The sequence below is a fragment of the Zeugodacus cucurbitae genome, chromosome 4 (assembly GCF_028554725.1).
Source record: "Zeugodacus cucurbitae isolate PBARC_wt_2022May chromosome 4, idZeuCucr1.2, whole genome shotgun sequence".
Classification (NCBI taxonomy): Eukaryota; Metazoa; Arthropoda; class Insecta; order Diptera; family Tephritidae; genus Zeugodacus; species Zeugodacus cucurbitae.
The window spans coordinates 60,396,601-60,420,123 of NC_071669.1; the positions used below are offsets into that span (position 1 = coordinate 60,396,601).

The following is a 23,523-nucleotide window of genomic DNA, read 5'->3' on the forward strand; positions in this document are numbered from 1 at the left end:
AAATTGTTTAAAAGCATTGCAAAATTGATTGGGTTGGTGGTTAGGGGTTACTATGTAACCAACACACACACCCACACCTACAACATACATACGTACATACAGACAGGCATATGCGCGAATTTTATTATATTTTTTTATATTCGTATATATAATATTATATATAATAGATTTGGTTTGGTTTGATTTTCGCTCCCAAATGTTCCGTTTTTCTTTCTTTAATCAAACAATTCGGTTAATTGCATTGGTGGTAGTGCACGTTGATGACGATTATAGAAAATAATTTCTCGAATCGTTATCAGTTGTACGATGTTATCAGCGGTTATCGGTGTGTTGTTGTGTTTTTGCGTTTCAATTGTGTCCTTACCGCTAAGTTATGTATATATAGTGGTACATATACATATATAAAGGGTGGTCCAGGTGTTGCCCACTTTTAGTTATGTAGGGATACTCAACAGCTCTTTTCAACTGGAAAGTCGGGCAAAAAATCTCTGTGATATTTTCGCAATTCTTAAAGTAAATCTGTCGAGGAATTGTTAGAGCCTTAATTTTGATCGAAATTATTTCTAAAGTTGGTGAAAGTGGCTATAGAAGATCGATTCATATGGAGTTCCACACACTAAATTTAATAAAATAGCTCTGTGTAAAACGATTTGCTTTGTTATCGGAATAGAGATTGACGAATAGTATTCTGACCCATGACGGTCGAGTCTATGTAATCGAAACAGACCCGTATTTTTAGCTGGTCAAGGACTGTGAACTCTGTACCACTCCTCAATATTATTTGGATAAGGGGATACATGCATCAGATTATTTGCGGAATATGGTCGGAAGAAAGCATGCCCGACGATTGGAATCTCAGTGTACTCTGCCCAATCCACAAAAAGGGGGACCCCACAATCAATTTTTTATAAGAGTGTACAGCTACTGGCGTACGTCGATGATATTGATATCATCGGAAGCAACACCCGCGCCGTTAGTTCTGCTTTTTCCCGCCTGGATAAGGAAGCAAAGCGAATGAGTCTGGTGGTGAACGAGGACAAGACGAAATATCTCCTGTCATCAAGCAAACAGTCAGCGTATTCGCGTCTTGGCTCCCACGTCACTGTTGACAGTCATAACTTTGAAGTTGTAGATAATTTCGTATACTTGGGCACAAACGCAGAATCACTCTTGCCAACAGGTGCTACTATGAACTGAGTAGGCAATTGAAAAGTAAAGTCCCCTCTCGACGAACAAAAACTAAACTTTACAAGTCCCTCATCATTCCCGTCCTACTTTATGGAAGATTTATGGTCCTCTGAACATTGGCAACGGCGAATACCGCAGAAGATGGAATGATGAGCTGTATGTGTTATTCGACGACATAGATATAGTCCAGCGAATGAAAAGACAGCGGCTACGCTGGCTGGGTCATGTTGTTCGAATTGATGAAAGTGTACCCCTAGTACCCCCTGGTGGAAGCCGAGGAAGAGTGAGACCTCCACTCCGATGGAAAGACGAGGTGGAGAGGGACCTGGCTTCGCTTGGTATAACCAATTGGCGCCAAACTGCCAGAAGGAGAGAGTTTGTGGACTCGGCTATAACCGCGTAAGCGGTGTCTACGCTAGTCAAGAAGAAGAAGGTTACATGGGCTTTGTCGCCTAAAAATTTACCTATTTTCAATATTTTTTTTCTATGTAAAATAAAATTTTTAATTCAAACTTTTTTCTGTCTTATAGATACATATTTAAAGAAAAATTTCAGAAATTTCATTGTGACGTCATTTCCGGTGACTCCTAGGAAAAATGGTGCGTCTGCTTTGTCAGCATAACTCCTGACAGGATCATTTAAAATTAAAAAAAAAAAACAAATATAAGTGTTTTAGTTAAGACCATAAACTCGTGCTTGAACGAAGGAAAGACAGAAAAAACTAAAATTTAGAATATTCTTGAGATGTTGTAGAAATTAATAAGCCAAAAAAATAAAAAATCGATTTTTTAAACCCACGAAACCCATCTAACCCCTTAATGTGAAGCTTTTGAAAATTTGTCCAAAAAAATCTAGTTAAACGCCATTCCAGTGAACTGATATATGTTCTTTTGTGGTAGAATATTGAAGATACGGTTTAGTAGAATGAGGAATTAAGGTTCCGAGAACAATCCATTCAGACCCTTAATGTGTATAATCTTCGTAAAGTAATTAAAAACCTGATCAGAATTGTTTTTAGAGAGTACTAGGTTAACATGGTGCTAAGACGAGACCGCAGTATAAATGATATCCAATACTTTAAATAAAAAGAATTTCAAACTTTCATACATTTATATAAATGAACAAAAAAAATTTGTTTTTTTCACTTTTTCTAAATTAACTACTATGCATATGAACCACCCAATACATACACGCGTATGTGCCTATTAACATTCATCTCTGAAAATATTTGTTATCAATTGATATCGGTTCATTTTTTTTTCAGCTACTAGAAAAAAAATTAACATTGACATTTCTTACATACACACACATATAAATTAAGACACAAAAGTAGTACTCCTTATCTTATCAGTGTCTCCTTGGATTGTCGTTCATATTTTCTACAGTTGACCAACTACTGCACCATGTATATATGGGAATATTTACATATATGTATAGGTATAATTTGGCTTATGCGCGAACTTTTTCGAAAACTTACCTCACCTTTTTAACTGAATTCGTTATTGTTGTTATTGTCTATATTTTTACCATATTGTGCATGAAAATTAAATACATTTTACTCTTTTATGGGCATACGAAAAAAATTAATTATTGTCCACACCATAAATAATTTCGTTATCACTCAAAAATGTATGCCAAATAATAATGGGGTAACATAATTTAGCGCTTTAGTAAGGTTAGTTGGTGAGCAATGGATTTATTTCTGAAATATTTGGCATATTTTAGCGCATTTATTTTAAGGTAATGACGACGTTGTCGGCAATTTATTAGTAAATTATTTATTTATTTTAACTGAACAGATTTAATAGTTCCAGTTTTAGGCTAAAATTTCGTCCGAACGCCACTAGTTGCTAGTAATCGGTCGATGCTTACCCCAACCTAACCTAAACCCCATAAATAGAAGTGCAATTCTATTCCTTTGTAAGACTTATCTAATGAAAAATCCCTGAATCCCTAAAAATATTGTACTAGAGAGTACCGTCGGACGGCAAAGGGTTATTCAATTATTAGATCGGATGTAGGTACAGATTTGTGACTGTATATGAGTGGATTCAAGATCAAATTACGCCTATGTACTGACCTTTCGTCTTATGTCAGAAGCAGTGTCTCTTATACTCGAACCTTTTCAGATTCATACCGATAAATTCTAATTACCTACTTTAATTCGGTTTTTAGACGTGGTCCCGTAAGACGCATAAAGTACAGTTTTCATATTTTATAATTTTTGACCATACTTTTTACAATTTTAATTTAATTTCATGACAATTTATTTTTAGCACTGGTAATTAAATTTTGTAACTAGATGTATGGATAACAAAAACGCAATCACCATCCCCCGTCGACGAAAAAGTAGCTTAGAGACAATAGTGTTTTCACACGCAAAGTTAGTCGCACCTAGGAATTTAGATTTTTTTAAATTGGCATAGAATGACAGCGCGTGCTCACAGTCATAAACCTTATTACAGTCCCTCTTACTTTCACAGCGTGTCGAAAGAATGGTTGTTGACATCTTTTTTGGTTTCGAGAATCATCTCAGAAAATGTGAGGTTATTACTTATTTGTTGATAATTTTCAATCTTCCTTAAACTTCGTCTAGGAATTGACGAAAGTATATATATTTATATCACAAATATTAACTTAATTTATTTTCTCCCTTATATAAATTGGACCCTGACATAGCTGTATGGAGAAAGGCGAGGTGGAAACACCAAGTCATTTTCTCCTCCACTGTCCAGCGTTCAGAAGACTGAGGTTGGAACATCTCGGTGGCCATACTTTAGGCGAACCATGCTTGCCGCTTTAGACATTAGCCGTCTTATAAAATTTACGATAGGCTCATAGCAATTGGGTGATACGTGAGGGTTCTCCTTACTATCCATACATAGGAGTATTCTGGTATCGCAACGGGCTGGAACATTTTGTTGCCAGGTGGGAGCCATCGTGAAACCTGTCGCGGTGGTCAGACCTTTTAACCTAACCAAAATTGAAACCTCAGGAATTGGATCAGAACAGCTCCAAATTATTTTTGTCTTCTTCTTTTAAATCATCTTTGGCTGCACTCATTTGGAGTATTAATACCTAAATTCTATTTAGAGATTTCCGACATAGTTTCCTTCATTAAGATGTATGCTTATTTTATTCAGGAACAAAAATTCTTAAGAATTAAAGTGAGGCAGTTTGCAGACATATTTCACTCTTACTTACTACATTTAAATCAGTACATATAACGAGTCGGTGCTCTGCTTAACCTAAATTCAAGTTTTATAAAATTTAAATAATTTTTTAATAAATCCTAATATAAAAAAAAAACATTTTTTTCAAAATATCAAATGTACAACAGTTTGGAGATGCGGGGCATCGATCCCCGTACCTCTCACATGCTAAGCGAGCGCTCTACCATCTGAGCTACATCCCCTTGTGCCCACCATTGCACTTTCAGCTGCATTTTTTCAGTTTGTTTCGCCCTAACAACAAAACAAAGCAAAACAAAACCTAAGTGAAATCACGTAAACTGCAACTAACCACTAGCTAAATGTAAGCAATTTGTTGCTATATAAATATCCGACTGGATGTCGAAAGGTATGGACAATTATAATAAGTTAGTGTGACTAGAAGGTTTGGTTTTGCGACTTATTTGATAAGAAAAATAAAAAAAGTGTGGATTTATAACGTCATTATACACAAATAGCAATTAATTATATGTTATTAATTCGTAATTAATCTACTATTTATATATCGTAAAATAAAACGCATTAATTTCCGTATTTAGGTTTGGTTCGATAAAATATTTTTTTAATTTCTAATATTTGTAAAGGTTAAATAAACAACACAAAAAAATTAAATTAATTATCATGCAAGACGTAGTGAACTGAGCTCACTTTCACTCATTTAGTTTATATACCAAAGTAGATATTTACATAAATGTCTGTTAAAGCAAGTATATAACACTGTTATCATGATTTCGCCTCAATTTGCTTTTGAAATTTCGCATATAAACTTAATTGATTTGTCGAGAGTGAAGATTTAGAATTCTTGAGAGCTAAATCGAACTCTTTTGCACTAATTTTATAATCATTTTCGCTAGTTTCAACACTCAGTCTCTCAAAAGCCAGCAAAGCAGCCTCATTACATAGATTACACATATCGGCACCTGTATAAAGTGCTGTTGCCTCGGCAATTTCAGTTACATTAATATCATCTGCAAACGGCATACGTTTGGCAATTAACTGCAAAATTGATATGCGTGACGGCAAATCCGGTGATGGCACATATATATGTTTACTTAAACGTCCCGGCCGTAATAAAGCATCATCAATCATATCTGGTCGATTACTAGCTGCAACGACAAGTATTTGCTGGTTGTTCTCGTCCGTGCCATCTATAACGCCATCCATTTCAGTCAATAGTGTTGATAGTATGCGAACCTGTACGTCACTTGAGCTATTCGAGTTAATGGGACGTCGACCGGCAAGCGTGTCTGATTGGGGAAGAATTAACCAAAATTTAAATATAAAAAAAAATCGTGTGCTCTTACCAATTTCATCGAAAAATATAAGGCAAGGTGCATTTTTTCGTGCGGTATCAAAAATGCGTACGATAAATTTCTCCGCTGCACCAACGTAAGGCGAGTAAACATCAGCGCTCGAGATTGATATAAAAGTCATATCGGCTTCTTTGGCAAGACATTTCGCAAAGGTGGTTTTCGCACAACCCGGTGGACCATATAGCAGTAAACCTGTTGTAAATATAAAAATTGCTTAAAAAACCAACAATATGACTAAAATAAAATATTTAAATTACCTTTTGGTAATTTTAGTCCAAATTGTTTGAACTTTTCTTGTTTACGCAGCCCCGCTAAAATGCTAACTTCCAATGTACGTTTCAGCTTATCCATACCACCGATAGTTTCGAAACCATCCACAAATTTATATACTCTTACATCGGCACTATGCACCGCAGCGGGTCTTACCTAAAAAGCAAATTTGGATTTTTTAAATTATACCCAGAGATAACTTATTTGATTATATTACGTTATTCAGCGCTGATTTTACAAAATGACCAATGTCGTATTCTTTTACTTGCTTCACTTGATTTTGTTCTATATTTTGCACCAATAGTGCCAAATCTCCTGCCACAAAACCTTGTGTACGTTTCCCAACTAAGTCAAGCAGTTCCGCATCAAGTTGCTTCGGCTTCAGAAATGGTTTTGACTGACTGAATTCGAACATTGCATTAAACAAATTCTTGCGTGTCTGCTCATTCGGCCAGTCAATGGTTATTTCATGTTGGAAACGTCCAGGTCGTCGTAAGCTGGCATTTATAGCACTTGGATTTGATGAAGTCGCTATACATAGTATGCTAGCATTAGAATTATGCAGCTCGTCGAGTAACTTAACCAATTGCACGCATATACGATTTGAGTTGCCTGCATCTGTGGTGGATGCATTATTTGCGACGGGACATAATAAATCAATATTTTCGAAGATAATTACCGTTGGATCTGAAAATGTAGAGAATTTTATTAAATTTTTAATTTGTGAAAAGCAAAATATTTACACTTATTTACTTTTAGATTTCAAATCTTTTGTTAAATATAAGGCATTTTCGAATTCTTTGCGCAATTGTGCTTCGGCCTCCCCAGGATACTCGTGTAAGATATTTTCCGTGGATATGTGAAAGCAATTGCATTTATGCTCGTCTATAAATGTATTCAGCAATGCAGTTTTACCACAACCTGGTGGACCGATCAATAGCGCATTAAGATGCGGACGTATACTATTGGATTTGATTTGCGTATCACGTAACTTGCTGTTACACAAAATATCCTCAATTTCTTTCCAAACTAATTCGTAACCATGTTTGAAAAATGGTATAACTTCTGTTGCATTCAGTTTGGCACTAATATATAAATTGTTAATACACAAATTTGTTCCACTATCCAATTGGAAAATTGTATTTTCATTTGTATCAATACAACCGTCAATATAGATAGCAGATATTCCTAAATTTGCAGCACTTTTCGTGCGCACCACACCTCCTACAACCAAATTAAGTGGTGTTAATATCTGCTTCATGGCGATAGCTAACATGCTGTAAGACAACTTGCGCAGACGACTTTTGAAGAAGCTTTCCGTGATTTCCAAAGTTATAGTAACCTGTTGCTTATCATCTTCTTGACAATCTATTGTTTCTAAGCTATATAAACTACATCCGCTTTCTAAATGAGTTGCTGTCCCTACAACATCGTCTAAGTAGCAGCAATTTATATTGATGTCTCGTGGATAAACTTGGCATAGGAAATAGCCGGTGTTAGAGCTCGTTACTTCAATACAACATTTCATCCAAGCCCCTGCACGAATGCCGTATTTAATAAAAATGTCTTTAGGCAGTAAGCATTTTTGAAATGTGTTTTCTTCAATTATGTTGAGCGGTAACACGCTTAGTTTCTGATCCAAATTAAATTTCATTGTTTATTATCTGAGTTTTTGTACAATATTTCACAAATGTAAACACATTTCAAATACGCGTTCGGTTGAAATGTCACATTCAGCTGTTTTGCAACACCTCGGCGAATTAGCTTAATAGCCAAAACAAACGGCGAATAAGAATTGGGGAAAATAGGGCGAATTAGCCATATGGAAAATATATTCTGACACCAGGAAATGCATTAAAAATCAAACAATTACATAGCCCGATTGATATAATTAAAAATATATTTAGATTTGTTTGTTTTAATAATAAATTACTTCTGCTCTTTTTATTTGAAAATAAAAAATGCCACTTAATACTAAAAACGTATCAAAATATAAATGCAACAGTGCATTAGTAGAATGAGATGGTTAGCTACGCGTCGTATTGCTTTTCACTCATCCACCATTGCTGAGTTTGTCAAAGAAAGAAGAAAATTATCCACAATTCTTTGAGGTATATGCAAATTTCATTCCACGTTGAATTGCAAAAATCAATAAGTAAAATAATTATAAATTGCAAAATATTTTGAAAAAAACGATAATTGGAGAATTGTTTTATAAGAACCAATAAGTGCAGGTGAGTTAAAACGCCAAGAACCATAGAATTTCGGAAAAAGTCGGCATCGCTTTAATTTTCATCTTTCTTTTCGTCCGCATTCGCACTGTCTATAGAAACAAAAAGACATCCATTGAGCAAAAGCATAAGCGCAGACTGCGCTACTTATATAGTGTAAAACCGTGAAAAACAGATGAAAATTATGGCGGACTTGGACGCAGTACACTTAGGATTAGATGAAAATGAAGCAGATATTGCAGAGGAACTACAAGATTTCGACGAGTCTTTTGATACACGTAGTGAAGCGTCAGAATCTGGTTCGGAGTCTTCGGTCTCACAGCCTAGTATTAGTTCTGTAAGTTCGGCTGCATCGTCTATTGGTGAAAAGCGTAAAAATAAGACAAAGAAAAAAGCCACTAAAGAGAGTGAGAAAAAAGCGACGTCGAAGCGTTCATCTTCGCCGGGGGTGGGAGCCGTGAACGGAAAGAATTCTGCCGGTGGAAAGAAAAAACGTAGTAATGAAGAATCATCACATAAAGACACCGAATCGTCAACTAAACCTTCAGAGAGTAAAGGTACAAGCAGTAAAGAAAAAAAATCGCAAAAGAAAGCTAGCAGTTCTAGCAAAAACTCCACTGCTTCAGTAGCCAATAGTAATGGCCCTGCAAATACAAGTAGTGGGTCTATATCGGCACACACCAACATCAGTGGTAATAAAAGTGAAGCCAGTGATGCAGAAGATAAGCCTACAACGAAAACTCCATTTGATAGTGATTCAGAATCAGAGGACTCTGATTCAGCTGCAAATATAAAACGCAATGGACGCAAGGCGATATCCAAGAGCGCTTCTCCCGAGAAGAAAACACAAAGTGGATCAAATACTAGTGGCAAATCATATGATTATATGACTAAACTGAACTACTTGTTTCGGGGTACTCATTTCTTCCTTATAAAATCAAATAATGCCGATAATGTTGCTATTGCAAAAACTAAAAATGTTTGGGCTACATTACCGCAAAATGAAGCAAATCTCAATCAGGCTTTCAAGGAATCGCGTAATGTCTTGTTAATCTTCTCCGTCAACGAAAGTGGTGAGTCATCATGGCAGCTCATAAGCTTATTACTAAAATGACTTTATGGCTAAAATGTATGTTTCGTTGTATGTGTTTTATATACGAATAGCATACATACGCAAAGCATAAAAGCATACCAAGGTCATTGAACTTGCTAACACTACATAAAAAGTGTTTTGCATTGCAAAACAAAATAGAATTAACACATTTTTTACTCCCATTAAACAGGAAAATTTGCTGGATTTGCTCGCATGAGTTCTCAGTCGCGCAGAGATCTTTCTCATCCGGCATGGGTTTTACCACCTAGCATCTCCCCAAAAGCTCTCGGAGGTATCATTGAATTGGATTGGATATGTCGTAAGGAGCTGTCATTCAACTGTACTTCTCACCTATACAATACGTGGAATGAAAGTAAGCCAGTTAAAATTGGACGGGATGGTCAAGAAATTGAACCCAAAGTTGGGTCAGAGCTATGCCGCCTATTCCCCGAAGATGAGAAAATCGAAATGACACCCATATTGCGTAAATCGAAAGAGACTGCTAAGATGATGCGTGAAAAGGGAATTCGAGTCTCATATCGCCCACCGCGCAGTTTATCTTCTCGTGGTAGTCGAGGTGGTGCTGGTGGTAGCAGTGGTTTCCCAAGCTACCGGCAAGGTGATCGTCGTTCCGGTGGTAGTGGTGGCCCAATGCGACATAGGCGTACATTTAGTTCTGGACCACATCGTCCTTACAAACTTCCACCTCTAGGAATGCCACCGGGTGGCGGCTTTAAACGCTCAACTTCACCATACCGAAGTGGTGGTGGCGTTGGTGCAGGTGGAAGCGGTGGATCACGCGCAGGTGGTGGTGATACCGGCTTACCGTCGTGGGATCGTTATATGAATTCCGCGGAAGCATACATGGTTGACTACATGCGCTCTATGCATGGACAACTTCCTCCATTACCGTTCGTACCGCCATTTGCGCAACTTCCATTATCTGCATCAAGTTCGGGTGCCTTACCGCCACCAGGTCCACCATCTATGTACGACCAATTACCTCCACCAGTACGTTACTACGATGGGCCACCACTGCCAGATTATCCTCCACCGCAACCAATCAGACCTCCACCACCTGGTTTTGATAAAGCACCATCTTATGAAGACTTTGCAGCTTGGAAAAATGCTGGCTTACCTACTTTACCAGATGGAATGCCACCAGGATTCCCAAGCTTTGGCGGCAGTGCCGGAACGTCAGCTTCCAATGGTGGTAACAATGGTATTGGGGGTTCCAGCTCTGTCGGGGGTGGTGGTAGTTTTTCAAGTTCTACTAATGCTATTAATGCAGGCAACACATCAGGTGGTCCGAACAGTTTTCGTAGCAGCAGCCAACGTTCCAACAATTCAAATATGATGCGTCCACGTGAACGAGCTGGAGGTCGCGACTATCGTGGGCCCAGTGGCAGTGTAAGTGGTGGCTCCGGTTCGCGTAGCGGGGGAAACGACAGACATTTCCGCGCTGGTGGTGGTAGCAGCGGTGGAGCGCGTAATTACCGTGATGGTAGACGCTAAACGAACAATGTGACAATAAAAAAATAATCATACGCAACAAAGGTGTAAAGTGAAGTATTTACGGGTAGGCGATTACAAACGTCCCCCCATTGTGAATGCGAATACAAGAAAAGAAAGCAAAATGTATGAAGGTTTTAAGATGTGTGAAAAAGTGCGTCGAAATTCTCTAAAAAAAATTAAACAAATATCCTGATAATAAACATCCTTAAATGCACCCCGTAACCTCTTCGTGTTCGAACTCTGTAATCGGAATGAGTGTGTGTCGGAAAACGAGTGAGGTTTTGAGCTGCATAAGAGTAACATATTATTCGAGTGCGGCTAATAAGATCTTAAATATAATGCTCTTTAAATTACTTAAAACCGGTACAAGTGATTACAAGTTTAGGCAAAAAATTTAACATACAAAGGGATTTTAAATTCCCCGAAATATAAAGTGTATATGTATTAAATCTTAAAATGTCATATAGACAACGATAGAAACAAGAAAAAAAAAATGACGCATATGTTAAATTACTTTTTAGTTGTTTTATCATTAACAACTAATTTAGTCGAAACATATATTTTCAGCAATAAGTCATTAAAAATGAAAAATCATTCATTTTTTTAATTGGGATTACAAGAGAAAATCAAAAAAAAAAAATATTAAAAAAACATTTTATTTATATGATGATGAAATCAATGAACAGCCTATATTGCCGTTCTAACTCGAATGCTAAAGTTTTTAAATATAAATTGTAATCTACTTCAGTTCTTAATACTTCATGGCATTGTTTGATATTTACATATTTTATAAAAATGTCGTGCTTGCAGTCCCAAATTCTAAAAATGATATCAATTAAATGTATTACTACAGTTTTGTTCGCATAAATTATAAAAGAAAAGATATATATTATTGACTAAAGTTAATTTTAAAAAAGTACATGATTAAATTATAAATAACACACTGTGTCGCTGTACAACATATGCAATTCCATAGCAAAAGGAATGAAAAGTTGACAAACTCTTTTTCAATTATAAATACAATGCATATACATATATAATTTTAAAACATAGTTATAATTATACGTATCGTAAAAATATAAAACCAACCATACATATGTGAACTTTATTTGCTGAACGAAGGCGGAGAGGTTGCAATGTTTTCGAAAATGAAAGAAATCATACGAACTGTTGTGAAAATATGGACTGCTTTGACCGGTTGAAAGAAAAGACGCTTACCCTTCTTACCCATTACCCATTAAAACTATTTGAAATATCAGCTTTTCAAATAAAGAAAATGAGTGCTAACAGAAAAATCAGTTACATACAACTAAATGAAAATTTTGAAAAGAAAAAAGAAAAAGAAATCGGAAGCAAAAGTGTGTGCAGTGTTTCAAATGCAAGTTATCCAACAATATACATACAATGGAATATTTCAACATTCAGCTAGCGCAAATTGAAGTGGCAAAAAATATAGTGTTTGTGTTGAGAAGATTATACAAAATTATTGCCATACCTTATTCTGCTGAAATCACTTCCGCATTCAAGATATTAACAAAGCCTATTGGACACAACTAGTTATTCAACAATCTCATGCTCCTATTCAAACTCGATTGGAGTGAATGTGTCAATCCCATAAAGCATATACATATATATAAGAACTTTCCGCTTGGGTTTAGACAACATAAAAATGAAGTGCTTGAAATGAAAATCAGCGCGATGTTTTTTCGTACTCATTTTAACGAGTAAAGTGCATAAATATGTCTATCGGGATTCGAGCGTAACGCTTTTGAGTCCTTTATAGTTCCCGCATTGCTTACAGCACATATCGCACCATAAACCATATTTGCCTGGAACCAACTGTATCTATGCTTTCTAATTAAATTAATTCTTGTCTTTCAGACCAATGCAGACTTCTTATGGGAAAAGCTGTTTGACTTTGACACTCCAGTGTCCTGCTTAATGCAGTAAAAATAAAATAGAAACGTCTACTAAGTTCATGGGACCGTATATTTCGCAGCAAAAAACAAAAAAAAAAATCTTAGTGTTGTTAAAACAAATCTATTTTTCTACAAACAAAACCAAATAACTTACAAAATTGATGCTCTGGAGATGTGAAATAATCGTTTTAAGAGTGTTGCATAATATGTTTTTTATAAACTTGTGATTTTTTTGGACAAGTGATTAATATTTAATATTATACTTTACTGTATTGTGTTTTACGGTTACATTAGCGTCGGTTTACATAAGAATTTCTTACTGTTCATAAAGTTTGTGATTTTTTTTTTGTGAACCAAAACTCATTTTATACATCTTTCCCATCTTAGAAGTTTAGATCGTTCAAAAAATCGAAAATATCGGTGAAGCCGTTGCTAATTTGACATTTAACAATAACTTAAAGTTGTGTTTTCAATCCATCCACTGTCAAAATTTAATCTAATAATACTGGCGACGATTTGTTATAACCAACACTAAGCTGCTTTTAGTTTTGAAGCTGCACATCTTCTATAAACATTCATTTGAAAGTAGACTGCAAATTACTATAGAACGGGTACATTTAATACTCAATGCCATTATGCAAGAAAAACGGTAGACGTTGACGTAACACAGAGACCAGACCGTGTGGACCGCTTTAGACCAGAAAAAGAAAAACATTTTTTCCTTTCTTTTCAGCGCCTCTATTTTGGTCCGAATGGAATGCGATGGAGATTTTGCGTACGCAGTGTGATAATTTATTATATGTACGGAGTTGCAATATTTTGAAGGTGCAATTAATTTTTAAATAAATTTTTATTTCGATACATAAAATATAAAATTGTGTTTTATATGCTGGGATTTCAACATTTTAAAGTCTCTAATAATAATTTTAATAGTAAAAACGACTTAAATTTATGCGATTTTGTTACGAGTTTTTATGTCCGATGCCTCAACTGATTCATCATCGTCATCGGAAGATGTAAACTCTTCATTGTTTGTTAAATTCTTCTTTGAAGGTACGCGTGGACAGGTGGCCGTTGACGATGTGCTCGGTAGATCAGCAACGGAACTGCTGGCCATAGCACTTGTCGATGGGCCATTGTGTCTGGGATCTAAAAGATAAAATCTCAATTAGGCTGAACAGTATATAAAAATAAATAAATGAAACTTTGAAAGCATCCTTATACATTTGAAGAACTCTTAACTTGATTTTGTATAAAAACTATTTGATGATATTATACCTTCAATAAACACATCGTGGTATCGCTCCTGTCGTTTTGTTAAAGCATATGTGGTGCTATAAAATAATAATGGCAGTAGTACTACAATACAGCACGTAACAAGAAAGAGTAACATATCAAATTCGCGATGACAGCAATTTAAATCCTTGGACCAATGAGCTCTCGTGCGATTCATCTAGAAGCAACAAAAACGTGTTGTTATAAAAGCTCATTCTGAGAAATTATTAATAATGCTAATACCGAATCCTGCATGTCGTAACAAACTTGTCCATTATTATGTTTATCCAAAGTGAGATAAAACTCATTTAGATCCAGATATTGTGTCAAACATAGCTGACATTCTTTACCTTTATTCTTACGCAGACAATCTTCTAGATCCATTATTTTTGTGTCGAATATATCCGAATTATTACTAGCAAAACAATCTGCAGAATTTTAAATATATATGATATGTATATACTTGAACAATTTTAAATTACAACAATTCTACCCACCATCACAATAAGCCTTTGTCCATAAACCAGTTAGAATCGATTGCGTTGTGGAAACAATGTTGATGCGATCTTTGTCGAAGAATTTTTCTGTGCAATTCTTCTCTTCGCGCATAACCATATAAGCACCTTGCATATCGGAAAATGGGTCTTCGCAACCTATGCAAAGCCTCACCGGCACTGCATGCAATGTGGAGCACTGCACGAATGCACTTTGCTTTTGTGCTAACTCGCGCAAATATTTGTCACAGATCTGAGTCATGCAATGAAATTGTGATAACATTTATAACAATAGTAAAATATGAAGTACGATTTTAAAAACTTACATTTGCTAGAACTTGGTGTACAAGTAATAAAAGAAAAACCAGCTTTATTAGCATACGTTGGAAATGCATTTTCTTTAAAAAAATAACAAAGGGAATTAACCGCACAACAATTATGCGCTCAGTATTTGCTTTTCGATGTAACTGACAGCTGCGTACAGTGTTGCATTTAGTTTAGGGGGAAACTTTAGTATAGTATCCCCCGATTTCAGGGTTAAAATAGGTATGGTTGGAAAGAGGACGATCTCCAGATTAGGAATATATATAATAGTTGCCGCAGGAGACTTATAGTTTTCGAGATATTCGCATTTAAAGTTGAAAATTTCACAAATTTTATGTGGCGATATTTCGATTATTACTTAACTTTTAATTTATATAATACGCTTATTATACACTAACACTTCACTAAATTGTTTCCACATACTTATTTTATATCAATTGGTTTAATATTTGCTTTAAATAAGCATTTTAATTTTTAAACAATTTTGTTTATATGCACAATAACCAGGTTGACAGATATCAAGTATTGCCATAACCAAACAAATGAAAATAAAAATAATAATCTTTCGCGTATTGCTTTTTTCTGCAATTGCGGCCTTCGGCCGCGCTTTTGAAAAATAACTCTGGTCCACCCAATATCATGGTTTTTCAAGAAACAGGAATAAATGTATTATAAATCATGTAATTTTTTTATTAACTTTTATTCGTTTGTAAAATATGTAGATTTGGCAACACTTGATATCTGTCAACATGGTTATTGTGCATATAAACAAAATTGTTTAAAAATTAAAATGCTTATTTAAAGCAAATATTAAACCAATTGATATAAAATAAGTATGTGGAAACAATTTAGTGAAGTGTTAGTGTATAATAAGCGTATTATATAAATTAAAAGTTAAGTAATAATCGAAATATCGCCACATAAAATTTGTGAAATTTTCAACTTTAAATGCGAATATCTCGAAAACTTGAAGTCTCCTGCGGCAACTATTATATATATTCGTAATCTGGAGATCGTCCTCTTTCCAACCATACCCTAACTCTGAAATCGGGGGATACTATACTAAAGCCGACCCAAAGAAAATATTGAAGAAATTCAAATAAATATTGAATAACCAATACGCATTTAATTATCTTTAATTTATCTAAAATAATCGATAACCGAGTCTCATAAACCAAATGTGTATCGATTATTAGTGTTGCATTTGTTAGAATGTAACAAACAGCTGATAAACGTAAACAAACTAAATTGTTGCAATCAAAATGCAATTTTCTCAAATTATTTTTACATATGTACGTACATATTTAAAAAATATAATATAGTATATTTGATATAATATATATATATTTGATATAAGGTATTTGTAAAATGTACCTGATTTATTTAAAAAAATATTTGTACATATGTATGTTAATGTATAATATACATGTTTTAGTATCCTATACTATAGAAATAATAGTAACATATTAAATTTATATGTTTATATTATGTATATTCGCATCTATAACAATAGCCTCCCCTATATACTACTCCTTCGTTTTTGACAAATTGAGTAGGTACGTCAGGTCAGGTAGCTTCTGTTCACGTTGTCGTTAAATTAGCGTCGAGATTGCTTGCATTATTAGAAGTTGAAGCTGCATTTCGATTAGTGTCTATAAAAATAAATGAAATTGTTTTCCATGTTTTTAGTATTGTATTAATAGAAACTAAATCAAAATAATTAAATATCTGCCTGTTTATCTAATTTACCTTCAATTAGCGGACGATTTCGCTCCTGTCGCTTTGTTAACACGTACAGCGTGCCATAAAATAATATTGGTAATACGCCAATGATACAGCTGACAACGGAAAATAATAAAATATCAAACTCACGACGGCAGCAACCTAAATCCTTCGACCACTGTTCTCTTGTACGATTCATCTAGCGAAAATAATAATTTCACGTATATAATATAAAAATGTTTACTTGTTATAAATAATTAAGTGGAAATCTTACCGAATCCTGCATATCATAACAAACTCGCCCATTATTTTTACTCAAACTAAGATAAAATCCATTTAAATCGAGGTATTGCGTTAAGCACGATTTACATTCCTTAGTTTTGTTCTTTGTGATACAATCATCAAATGCCGTCCTCTTCAAATCGAATACATATGAATTATTACTGGTAAAGCAATCTGCAATACATTTTAAACAAAAAATAATAATAACTAGATTTGGTTTGCAATAGTAAATTGTATACCAACCATCACAGTACGCTTTTGTCCATAAGCCGACGAGTATTGATTGTGTTGTTGAAACAATATTTATACGATCTTTATCGAAAAATGTATCCGTACAATTCTGCTCCTCACGTAAGGTCATGTACGCCACATGCATTTCAGTAAATGGCTCTTCACAACCAACACAAAGACTCACTGGCACCGAATTCATTGTGGAGCACCGTACGAACTCACTCTGTTTTTGAGCTAATTCCCGTAAATATTTTTGGCAGATCTGTAAAATGCAATTAGAATGGAGGGAAATAAACAATTACTAAGTACATCGAGCATCAACATTAAGAAACACTTACATTTTCCGCCGCTGTGCTCGAAATATCAGTTAAGAGATATACAATTATTGCTGAAATACTTAAGCAATGCATTTTGATTTTATATTTTTAAATTCTAATGCCTTTAAATAGAAAGAAGTTTGTTCAATTCAATTAAATCGAACACGCAAATAACAACAAAGCAATTGTTTTATTGTGATAACAGCTGGTCTCAATAAATTTTGCAGCGATGCATCAAACAGTGTTGCATACATAATAAAATTAAATGTTATTGTTTTCCTATTGGATAGTATTGGTGTCATAATTGTTGTCCATTTAATAGTAATTCCAATAATATTTAGATAAATAAATAAATAAATATTTATAAATTAATATTAACCAAATAAATTATGTTTTATTGCATTTAAAGTAATTTTTCATTTCGTTTACACCCTGTTCCATTTCTAGATATCCATTCAACAGTGTTGCATATTTTCGGTCGACCTGCCGTAAATCCAATTCGATGTGCATTTTCAACTATTGCCATTGCAAAATACGACGCCGAAAGAAACGTATGTCAGTGGAGTTTGTCGGTAGATAATTTCTTGGATAAAGATGTGCAAATAAAAAAGTCAGCTGAAGTAAAATTATATATAAAGTGAGATTTGATGCTACAAAGTTCTTGAATAGCAAAGTGCGTGCAAATTAACTTGATTAAAGTTATAGAAGTTCCGAATTTTTAAATATTTTGTACAATTATCATTTTTACCCGCTAGTACCTCTAGTTGATAATTTGCCTCCTGCTCACGTACATACATATGTGTGTATTTGTATGTGTTACTTTACGATGGAAGCCGGAAAAGTATGTAATAAAGTTAACATCAAATAAACAAAAATCGTGCAAAAGTGCAGTGCTAATGAATGGAAAAGTGCATAATTTTATAATAGAGTATCAACACATAAATTATTTGTGAAACAACATAATTTTTCTACTGTCGCTCATTCAATAGTTCAGACGAGCCCGCCACTCCTTGACAGGAAAAATTTTCAATTGTCTGCAATCGCTACGCTGCAAAATTTTTAGCTCGGCAGTGAATGTAGGAATAACATACATATATGTTCCTACTGGAGCAGAAGACTATCTGCTGGAGCCGAGCTAGTGTTTTAGTGTATATGTGTGTGCGTGTGTGTCTCATAAGCCTATAAATAAGGAAGCCGAATAGCGAACAGCAGTAGCTCCACGGCCAGTTCAGGGAGTTATTGTCTGCAACATAATCAAACGGAATATTTTTGCAGCGGCTGCAAAGGCATAAAAGTAAATACAGAGAAAAGCTATGTTTAAAAGATTTACGCAAAAAAAAAATCTGTAGTGAACTGAGATGCTAAAATTATTTTACTATATAATACGTGCAAGCTTTCAAGGAATTAACATTATTTAATGGAAATCTGCTTTGCATAAATTTCTAACGGTAAGTAGCTATTATTACAGTTTGTTTATAGTACAACGACAAGGTTATTTTAGTATTAAGTATATATTTTGCCACGCCTGTTATAAACCTCTATATAGTATTTCATTCATTAAGTGCATTGCTCCTACTTCATCCCTTACAACTTAATTTTAGCAGTAGTGGCTAGCAAAATATTGACATGCACATACAAACATACATATTTTATTAACAATTTCATACAATAATTTGTTATAAGTGGCGGTATTTTTGATTTTCCCTTTTGCTGCATTTGTTTATATATTTACATATATATTTATGTATGTATTTATCTCTATGTAGTGACTTTTATTTTGCTTAACTCATAAAGAGTATATACGCGACAGCTTCGTAAGTAGCTCTTCCGAATGCCAGAATTCTATGCGCAAACTCTGATACTGGAGTCTTTCAACGCTGCACATCTTGCGTGTATACAGATGCAATGTCTTACTATCAATTAAGTAAATACAAATGTTTGTATGTTTACAAAGTTTTCTCAATTTAAAAACAAAATTGATATTAGCTGCAATCTGTGTTTTTTTTTGTATCAGCTGCATTTAGTAATTTTTTACTGGAAGTTTGAAATTTGTTAAAATTTTTAAAATATAAATATATTTTGAAGTTGTATAGCATATAATAGAATGAATAGTTTAATAGAATTCTTTAAAGAACGTGCAACTAACCTAACGTAACATTAAACCTTTAAAAAGTAACGTAATTACTTTACGTTTATGGCTGAATGTCATTGCAGAAAAGGAGCGAATTCGTTTAGTGTTAATTGCTACGAGTGTTTACTTGCGTATGAAATCTTAAACCGTGAAAAACTTAAAACACATTATGCATTAATATTATTATTTTCAGTGTCTCACAATAGTTGTTATTGTGCTGCAGACTCTTTTTCTAAACAACCAACATTTTTGCACTGATATTAATGAAAGTAACGAGCACCAGCTGCAGTAGTTTTACAGAATCGCATTTAGAAGTAGCCGCAGCTATGAAGGCCACTCTAGTTGGGAAGTGGTGGCAGCAGTGACAACGATTGCTATAAAAATGCAGTTTCAGATTACCAGCAGTCCGCTGCAGGGCTCATGCATTCGTATGTACTTTGATTGCAAAATAACTATTTAACGCTTGCAAGCCTGTAATTGTGTGAATATTTTAGTATTTGTGTTAGTTAGTATAGATAAACGCGCTGTGAATGTATGAAATCAGCGTCTTTGCCGCCGTTTGTGACAAGTCACAGGCGTTGAATCAGTTGGCCAGTTAGTCATGGGCTCGTCAGCCAGCTGTAGTCAGTCGTTGGGCGAACAGCTTGTGCCATGCACTAGGCAGCTATATACATACCTACTATATTTGTGTGTATTACAACACATGAGCCGATATATACTCGATTATTTGCTATTCGAATTTTGTTTTCATTCGTTGACTCTTGTCTGTCTGTCTGTCTGCCAGCCTGCCTGCAAGCATGTCACTTTGCTCTGACTTGTATGCCCACAAATGTATATGATATGCAGTGGCTGTTGTGTCTGCACAGCAAACCAGTCCGTCACCGCGACGGCCCACTTGTATGGGCATGTGCAGAATTCAGGCGCACTGCTACAAGGGGCTGCTTGTACGGGTATACAATCTCGCGGCCCCCTTCATTTATTGGTTTCGCATTATTACTATTTCTCCCTTTTATTATGTATATTTGTGTATTTGTAATTATACTTCAATGCTTACATGTGTTTTGAAAAGTGTGTGTCGTGGACTGAAATTTATTTTATTTTGTTATATTTCAGCTAAAAGCTTCCTTGTCATCAACTCAATCATTTGCTATAATGCTTTATATAAATTTTCATAAAACTCAAATTCAAAATAAAAATAATTCAATTTCCACATAAAAGCGCTATATTTTATAGAAAACCATAAAATTTGTCAATTCGTCGAAACAGTTAGCCACTTGAGTGCTTCAAATAATCGACATCATTCGACAATGTCTGTGCGCGGCAAGACACGGTTTGTTGTTAAGTCGCCAGCCGTCAGTGTTTGGGCAAAAGTAAAACCCACACACAGCTGTTGGGGAAATCAGGTTTTCGTTTTCGCCTGCCAAGTCAGCCCAGTCTCGATTTTTGCCATAATACCTAATAGTTTGTTGTTCCTTCTTTGTTTTTTTTTCGACTCAATTATCTTAAATATTGTTGTTGCTGTTGCCTGTTTTTGTATTTTTGTTCGTTTTTTCGGTTTCGGTTTCCAAAACACTTGTGTTACCATTTGCGCCAAGTGTTCGTGTCTATTTTGCAAGCTGCGCTTTGCCGATGCTGTGCGCCCAAGGCGGCATTATTTGTTGTTATTTTTTGCAAAAAACACATAAAATTTGCATCACGCGATCAGTTGCGTGTGTTTGACAGCGGTAATACGGCCAAATGAAACCAAAAAAACATGTTAGATAACTGCGATTTTCAAAATTACAATAATAATACTCGTGTGCGCAAGAAAGACATGGCGTAGGTTGAAATTAGTTTGCAAAAAATCTACATATGATTGATAGATATCGATGTTATGTGTTTAATTTTTTTTATTGTTTTTATTTGCAACTCATATGGACGATTTCATAAACTTAATATTTTTTTGCTGGATTTTAAATAAAGCACCGCTGTTGGTGGGTCTAATTAGCTTCGACTTGATTTCTGTATCATCTTAATCTATTTTTCCAGCGAACTCAGGGAGGTTTCATTGATTCAATGTTTTATATAAATATTGAGTTATTCTTTACACGAGAGACATACATTTACTTTACCTTGCCATAGCCATGGTTAAGAACCATAGTGAATCGAGTTGCTTTTGTCAACAGTTAATTTTTTTTGCTTCAAATTATTGTTGTACAGTTAGTTATGAAGAATGTTTCAAAATTGTATATGGTAGAAGTTCCAATAAATATCTGGTTGAAGAGGTTTTAAAACGTATAATCTTTTGAGTAGTATCTCCATGAAACAACATAACCTCAAATCAAGATCTGAAAGTTATATTACGTTCCATGATGTCATAGATCAGGTGGTTTATTTCAGAAGATTGTTATAACACAACATAGACATTCTATAATAAATAATTAAATATTATAGTCAAATTCAGGTTAGGTTAATGAAATTGCCTTCTCCTAAATTCAATTATCTGAAACTGCTGCCTACTCTCGTAGTTTTCGATTGTTGAAAAAAGAAGGTCAATATTAATTATGAAAGTATCTTTATTCGAAAATATTTTTGAAAACGAAATATATTTAATAACAAAAAAAAAAAATAAAAAAAGCTTTTTCAAAAATTGAATGTTTTAATGAAAATTCTATAACTCGAAGTCTCTGTAACTCGAAGTTTTTTTGTGGATTTTGGTGATTCGAGTTAGAGCAGTTCCACTGAACATTAAAACATGTATTCTGTAAATTTGTTTGTTGCAGTTTGCTATTGTTTGGCTCTTGACGTCTGTATCTTATGCCTTTGTTACACGATTTATGAAATCTATAAGTTTAATATTATATTTTTTGTTCGCCTCCATATGAATATAGAGACTCCTTTAAAATTGTTCCTTGATAGTAAAAGTTTAAATTTTGTATTATGTCCTGGTCGAAAAGTTCGATTTATAGAAGGAAATTTGAATACAATTTCACTTCTATTGCTAATTCAAGAGTTCGAGTTAAGGAAGTTTGAGTTATGGAAGAAAATTTGTATGAAATTTGATTTCTAAACGCTATTGCCAATTCGAGAGTTCGAGTTGTGGAGAACTTCGAGTTAGGGAAGTTTGAGTTATGGAAGGAAATTTGTATGGAATTTGATTTCTAAACGTTATTGCCAAGGCAAAAGTTGGAGTTATGGAGATCTTCGAGTTATAGAAGTTCGAGTTATGGAAGTTCCACTGTATATAATAATTAAATTTTTATTTTTTTTTTAATAAATAATAAAAAAATTACTTTCATTATTCTATAACTGTTATATCCTGTATTATAAATTTATTGCAACATACTAACCTCTAAGCCTCCCATATTTTATGGCTTATTGTATGTCACCTGTATATTCATCACCTTTATTGCCGGTGCATCATCATCAAAGTCAAGCAGCGAGTCATTTAATTGCTTTGGGATTACCCCATGAGTGCAATTCGGCAGTGCTTTTACAACCACAATAGCTACCGAAAATTAAACGGCGCCCATGGCGTTTGTATTACACATTGTTTTCTAAAATTAAATTACTTACGTTTATGTAGATAAATATTAAGTCCCTCGCATTCCATTGCGTTCCTCTTATTGGGAGTGAGTGTGCTCGTATACCTAGAAAGCTGCTTGTCATTCATTTTGATATTAATTTTTTATAATTACAATTATCTTAATAGCTTGGTTGCTTATTCAATTACTTAACAAAATTTATTTTTTTTTTAATTATATCACGTTAATATCATTTGGCGGAATTTTTCAAGAATTTTTCAATAAATGTTTCATGAAGTTTTATCCTACTTGCATTTTGTTTATCTTCTTTATTAGATTATTTATTTATTATAAATAAATTGGGCAGAAGATATACGTTTTGTGAGGCTATTAGTAGTATCCCAGTAGATTTTTCCAAATTAAAACATATTTTCATAACCTCTGATCAGGTTATTTCAAACTGCATCTGTATGCAAAATCTCTGG

General features: G+C 34.3%; 5 protein-coding genes and 1 non-coding gene across 13 annotated transcripts in view; 2 read left to right on the top strand and 4 right to left on the bottom strand.

Annotated features, from left to right (window-relative positions):
* The window catches only part of LOC105220763 (uncharacterized), a 254,578-nt gene that overhangs the window by 64,082 nt on the left and 166,973 nt on the right, over window positions 1–23,523 (top strand). For all 7 annotated transcript variants that reach the window (XM_054228600.1, XM_054228594.1, XM_054228598.1 and 4 more), the window contains exon 2: window positions 17,852–18,852. The gene's annotated coding sequence lies outside the window, so the exon portion shown is untranslated. The remainder of the gene's footprint in view (window positions 1–17,851; window positions 18,853–23,523) is intronic.
* Trnaa-agc (transfer RNA alanine (anticodon AGC)) lies at window positions 4,531–4,603 on the bottom strand. The gene has a single exon. It is a non-coding gene; the product is annotated as a tRNA-Ala (tRNA).
* On the bottom strand, window positions 4,953–7,884 carry LOC105220768 (ribosome biogenesis protein SPATA5L1). The gene is made up of 5 exons (XM_011197260.3): window positions 6,755–7,884; window positions 6,219–6,688; window positions 5,989–6,157; window positions 5,723–5,923; window positions 4,953–5,665 (listed from the first exon to the last, which is right to left on the bottom strand). Exons 1-5 carry the CDS (start codon window positions 7,653–7,655, stop codon window positions 5,142–5,144), a joined length of 2,265 nt encoding a protein of 754 aa, XP_011195562.2. The 5' UTR covers window positions 7,656–7,884; the 3' UTR covers window positions 4,953–5,141.
* On the top strand, window positions 8,036–13,026 carry LOC105220766 (YTH domain-containing protein 1). Of its 2 annotated transcripts, XM_054228603.1 has the most exons (4): window positions 8,036–8,235; window positions 8,331–9,305; window positions 9,516–10,547; window positions 10,617–13,026. In XM_054228603.1, the coding sequence occupies exons 2-4, from the start codon at window positions 8,408–8,410 to the stop codon at window positions 10,838–10,840; spliced, it is 2,154 nt and encodes a 717-aa protein (XP_054084578.1). In that variant the 5' UTR covers window positions 8,036–8,235; window positions 8,331–8,407; the 3' UTR covers window positions 10,841–13,026. The 2 variants fall into 2 exon arrangements, with proteins under 2 accessions (XP_054084578.1, XP_011195560.2); XM_011197258.3 differs by having other exon boundaries at window positions 9,516–13,026.
* On the bottom strand, window positions 13,591–15,015 carry LOC105220767 (osteopetrosis-associated transmembrane protein 1). The gene is made up of 5 exons (XM_011197259.3): window positions 14,855–15,015; window positions 14,532–14,781; window positions 14,278–14,462; window positions 14,038–14,212; window positions 13,591–13,908 (listed from the first exon to the last, which is right to left on the bottom strand). The coding sequence occupies exons 1-5, from the start codon at window positions 14,921–14,923 to the stop codon at window positions 13,709–13,711; spliced, it is 879 nt and encodes a 292-aa protein (XP_011195561.2). The 5' UTR covers window positions 14,924–15,015; the 3' UTR covers window positions 13,591–13,708.
* LOC105220765 (osteopetrosis-associated transmembrane protein 1) lies at window positions 16,206–17,612 on the bottom strand. Its single transcript, XM_011197256.3, has 5 exons — window positions 17,426–17,612; window positions 17,100–17,349; window positions 16,849–17,030; window positions 16,602–16,773; window positions 16,206–16,504 (listed from the first exon to the last, which is right to left on the bottom strand). The coding sequence occupies exons 1-5, from the start codon at window positions 17,495–17,497 to the stop codon at window positions 16,434–16,436; spliced, it is 747 nt and encodes a 248-aa protein (XP_011195558.1). The 5' UTR covers window positions 17,498–17,612; the 3' UTR covers window positions 16,206–16,433.

What these genes read in the sequence shown, in the direction of transcription:
- LOC105220768 (XM_011197260.3), bottom strand. Translation starts at nt 7,655, where the DNA reads ATGAAATTTAATTTGGATCAGAAACTAAGCGTGTTACCGCTCAACATA. An exon ending in TGGACTAAAATTACCAAAAG is followed by an intron (nt 5,924 to 5,988) that starts GTAATTTAAATA and finishes TATTTACAACAG; the next exon opens with GTTTACTGCTATATGGTCCA. An exon ending in TATATTTTTCGATGAAATTG is followed by an intron (nt 5,666 to 5,722) that starts GTAAGAGCACAC and finishes TTCCCCAATCAG; the next exon opens with ACACGCTTGCCGGTCGACGT.
- LOC105220766 (XM_011197258.3), top strand. Translation starts at nt 8,408, where the DNA reads ATGAAAATTATGGCGGACTTGGACGCAGTACACTTAGGATTAGATGAA. An exon ending in CTTCTCCGTCAACGAAAGTG is followed by an intron (nt 9,306 to 9,515) that starts GTGAGTCATCAT and finishes CCCATTAAACAG; the next exon opens with GAAAATTTGCTGGATTTGCT.
- LOC105220767 (XM_011197259.3), bottom strand. Translation starts at nt 14,923, where the DNA reads ATGCATTTCCAACGTATGCTAATAAAGCTGGTTTTTCTTTTATTACTT. An exon ending in TACACCAAGTTCTAGCAAAT is followed by an intron (nt 14,782 to 14,854) that starts GTAAGTTTTTAA and finishes TGCATGACTCAG; the next exon opens with ATCTGTGACAAATATTTGCG. An exon ending in CCACGATGTGTTTATTGAAG is followed by an intron (nt 13,909 to 14,037) that starts GTATAATATCAT and finishes TTTATCTTTTAG; the next exon opens with ATCCCAGACACAATGGCCCA.
- LOC105220765 (XM_011197256.3), bottom strand. Translation starts at nt 17,497, where the DNA reads ATGCATTGCTTAAGTATTTCAGCAATAATTGTATATCTCTTAACTGAT. An exon ending in GTTATGATATGCAGGATTCG is followed by an intron (nt 16,774 to 16,848) that starts GTAAGATTTCCA and finishes TATTTTCGCTAG; the next exon opens with ATGAATCGTACAAGAGAACA. An exon ending in AAATCGTCCGCTAATTGAAG is followed by an intron (nt 16,505 to 16,601) that starts GTAAATTAGATA and finishes TTATTTTTATAG; the next exon opens with ACACTAATCGAAATGCAGCT.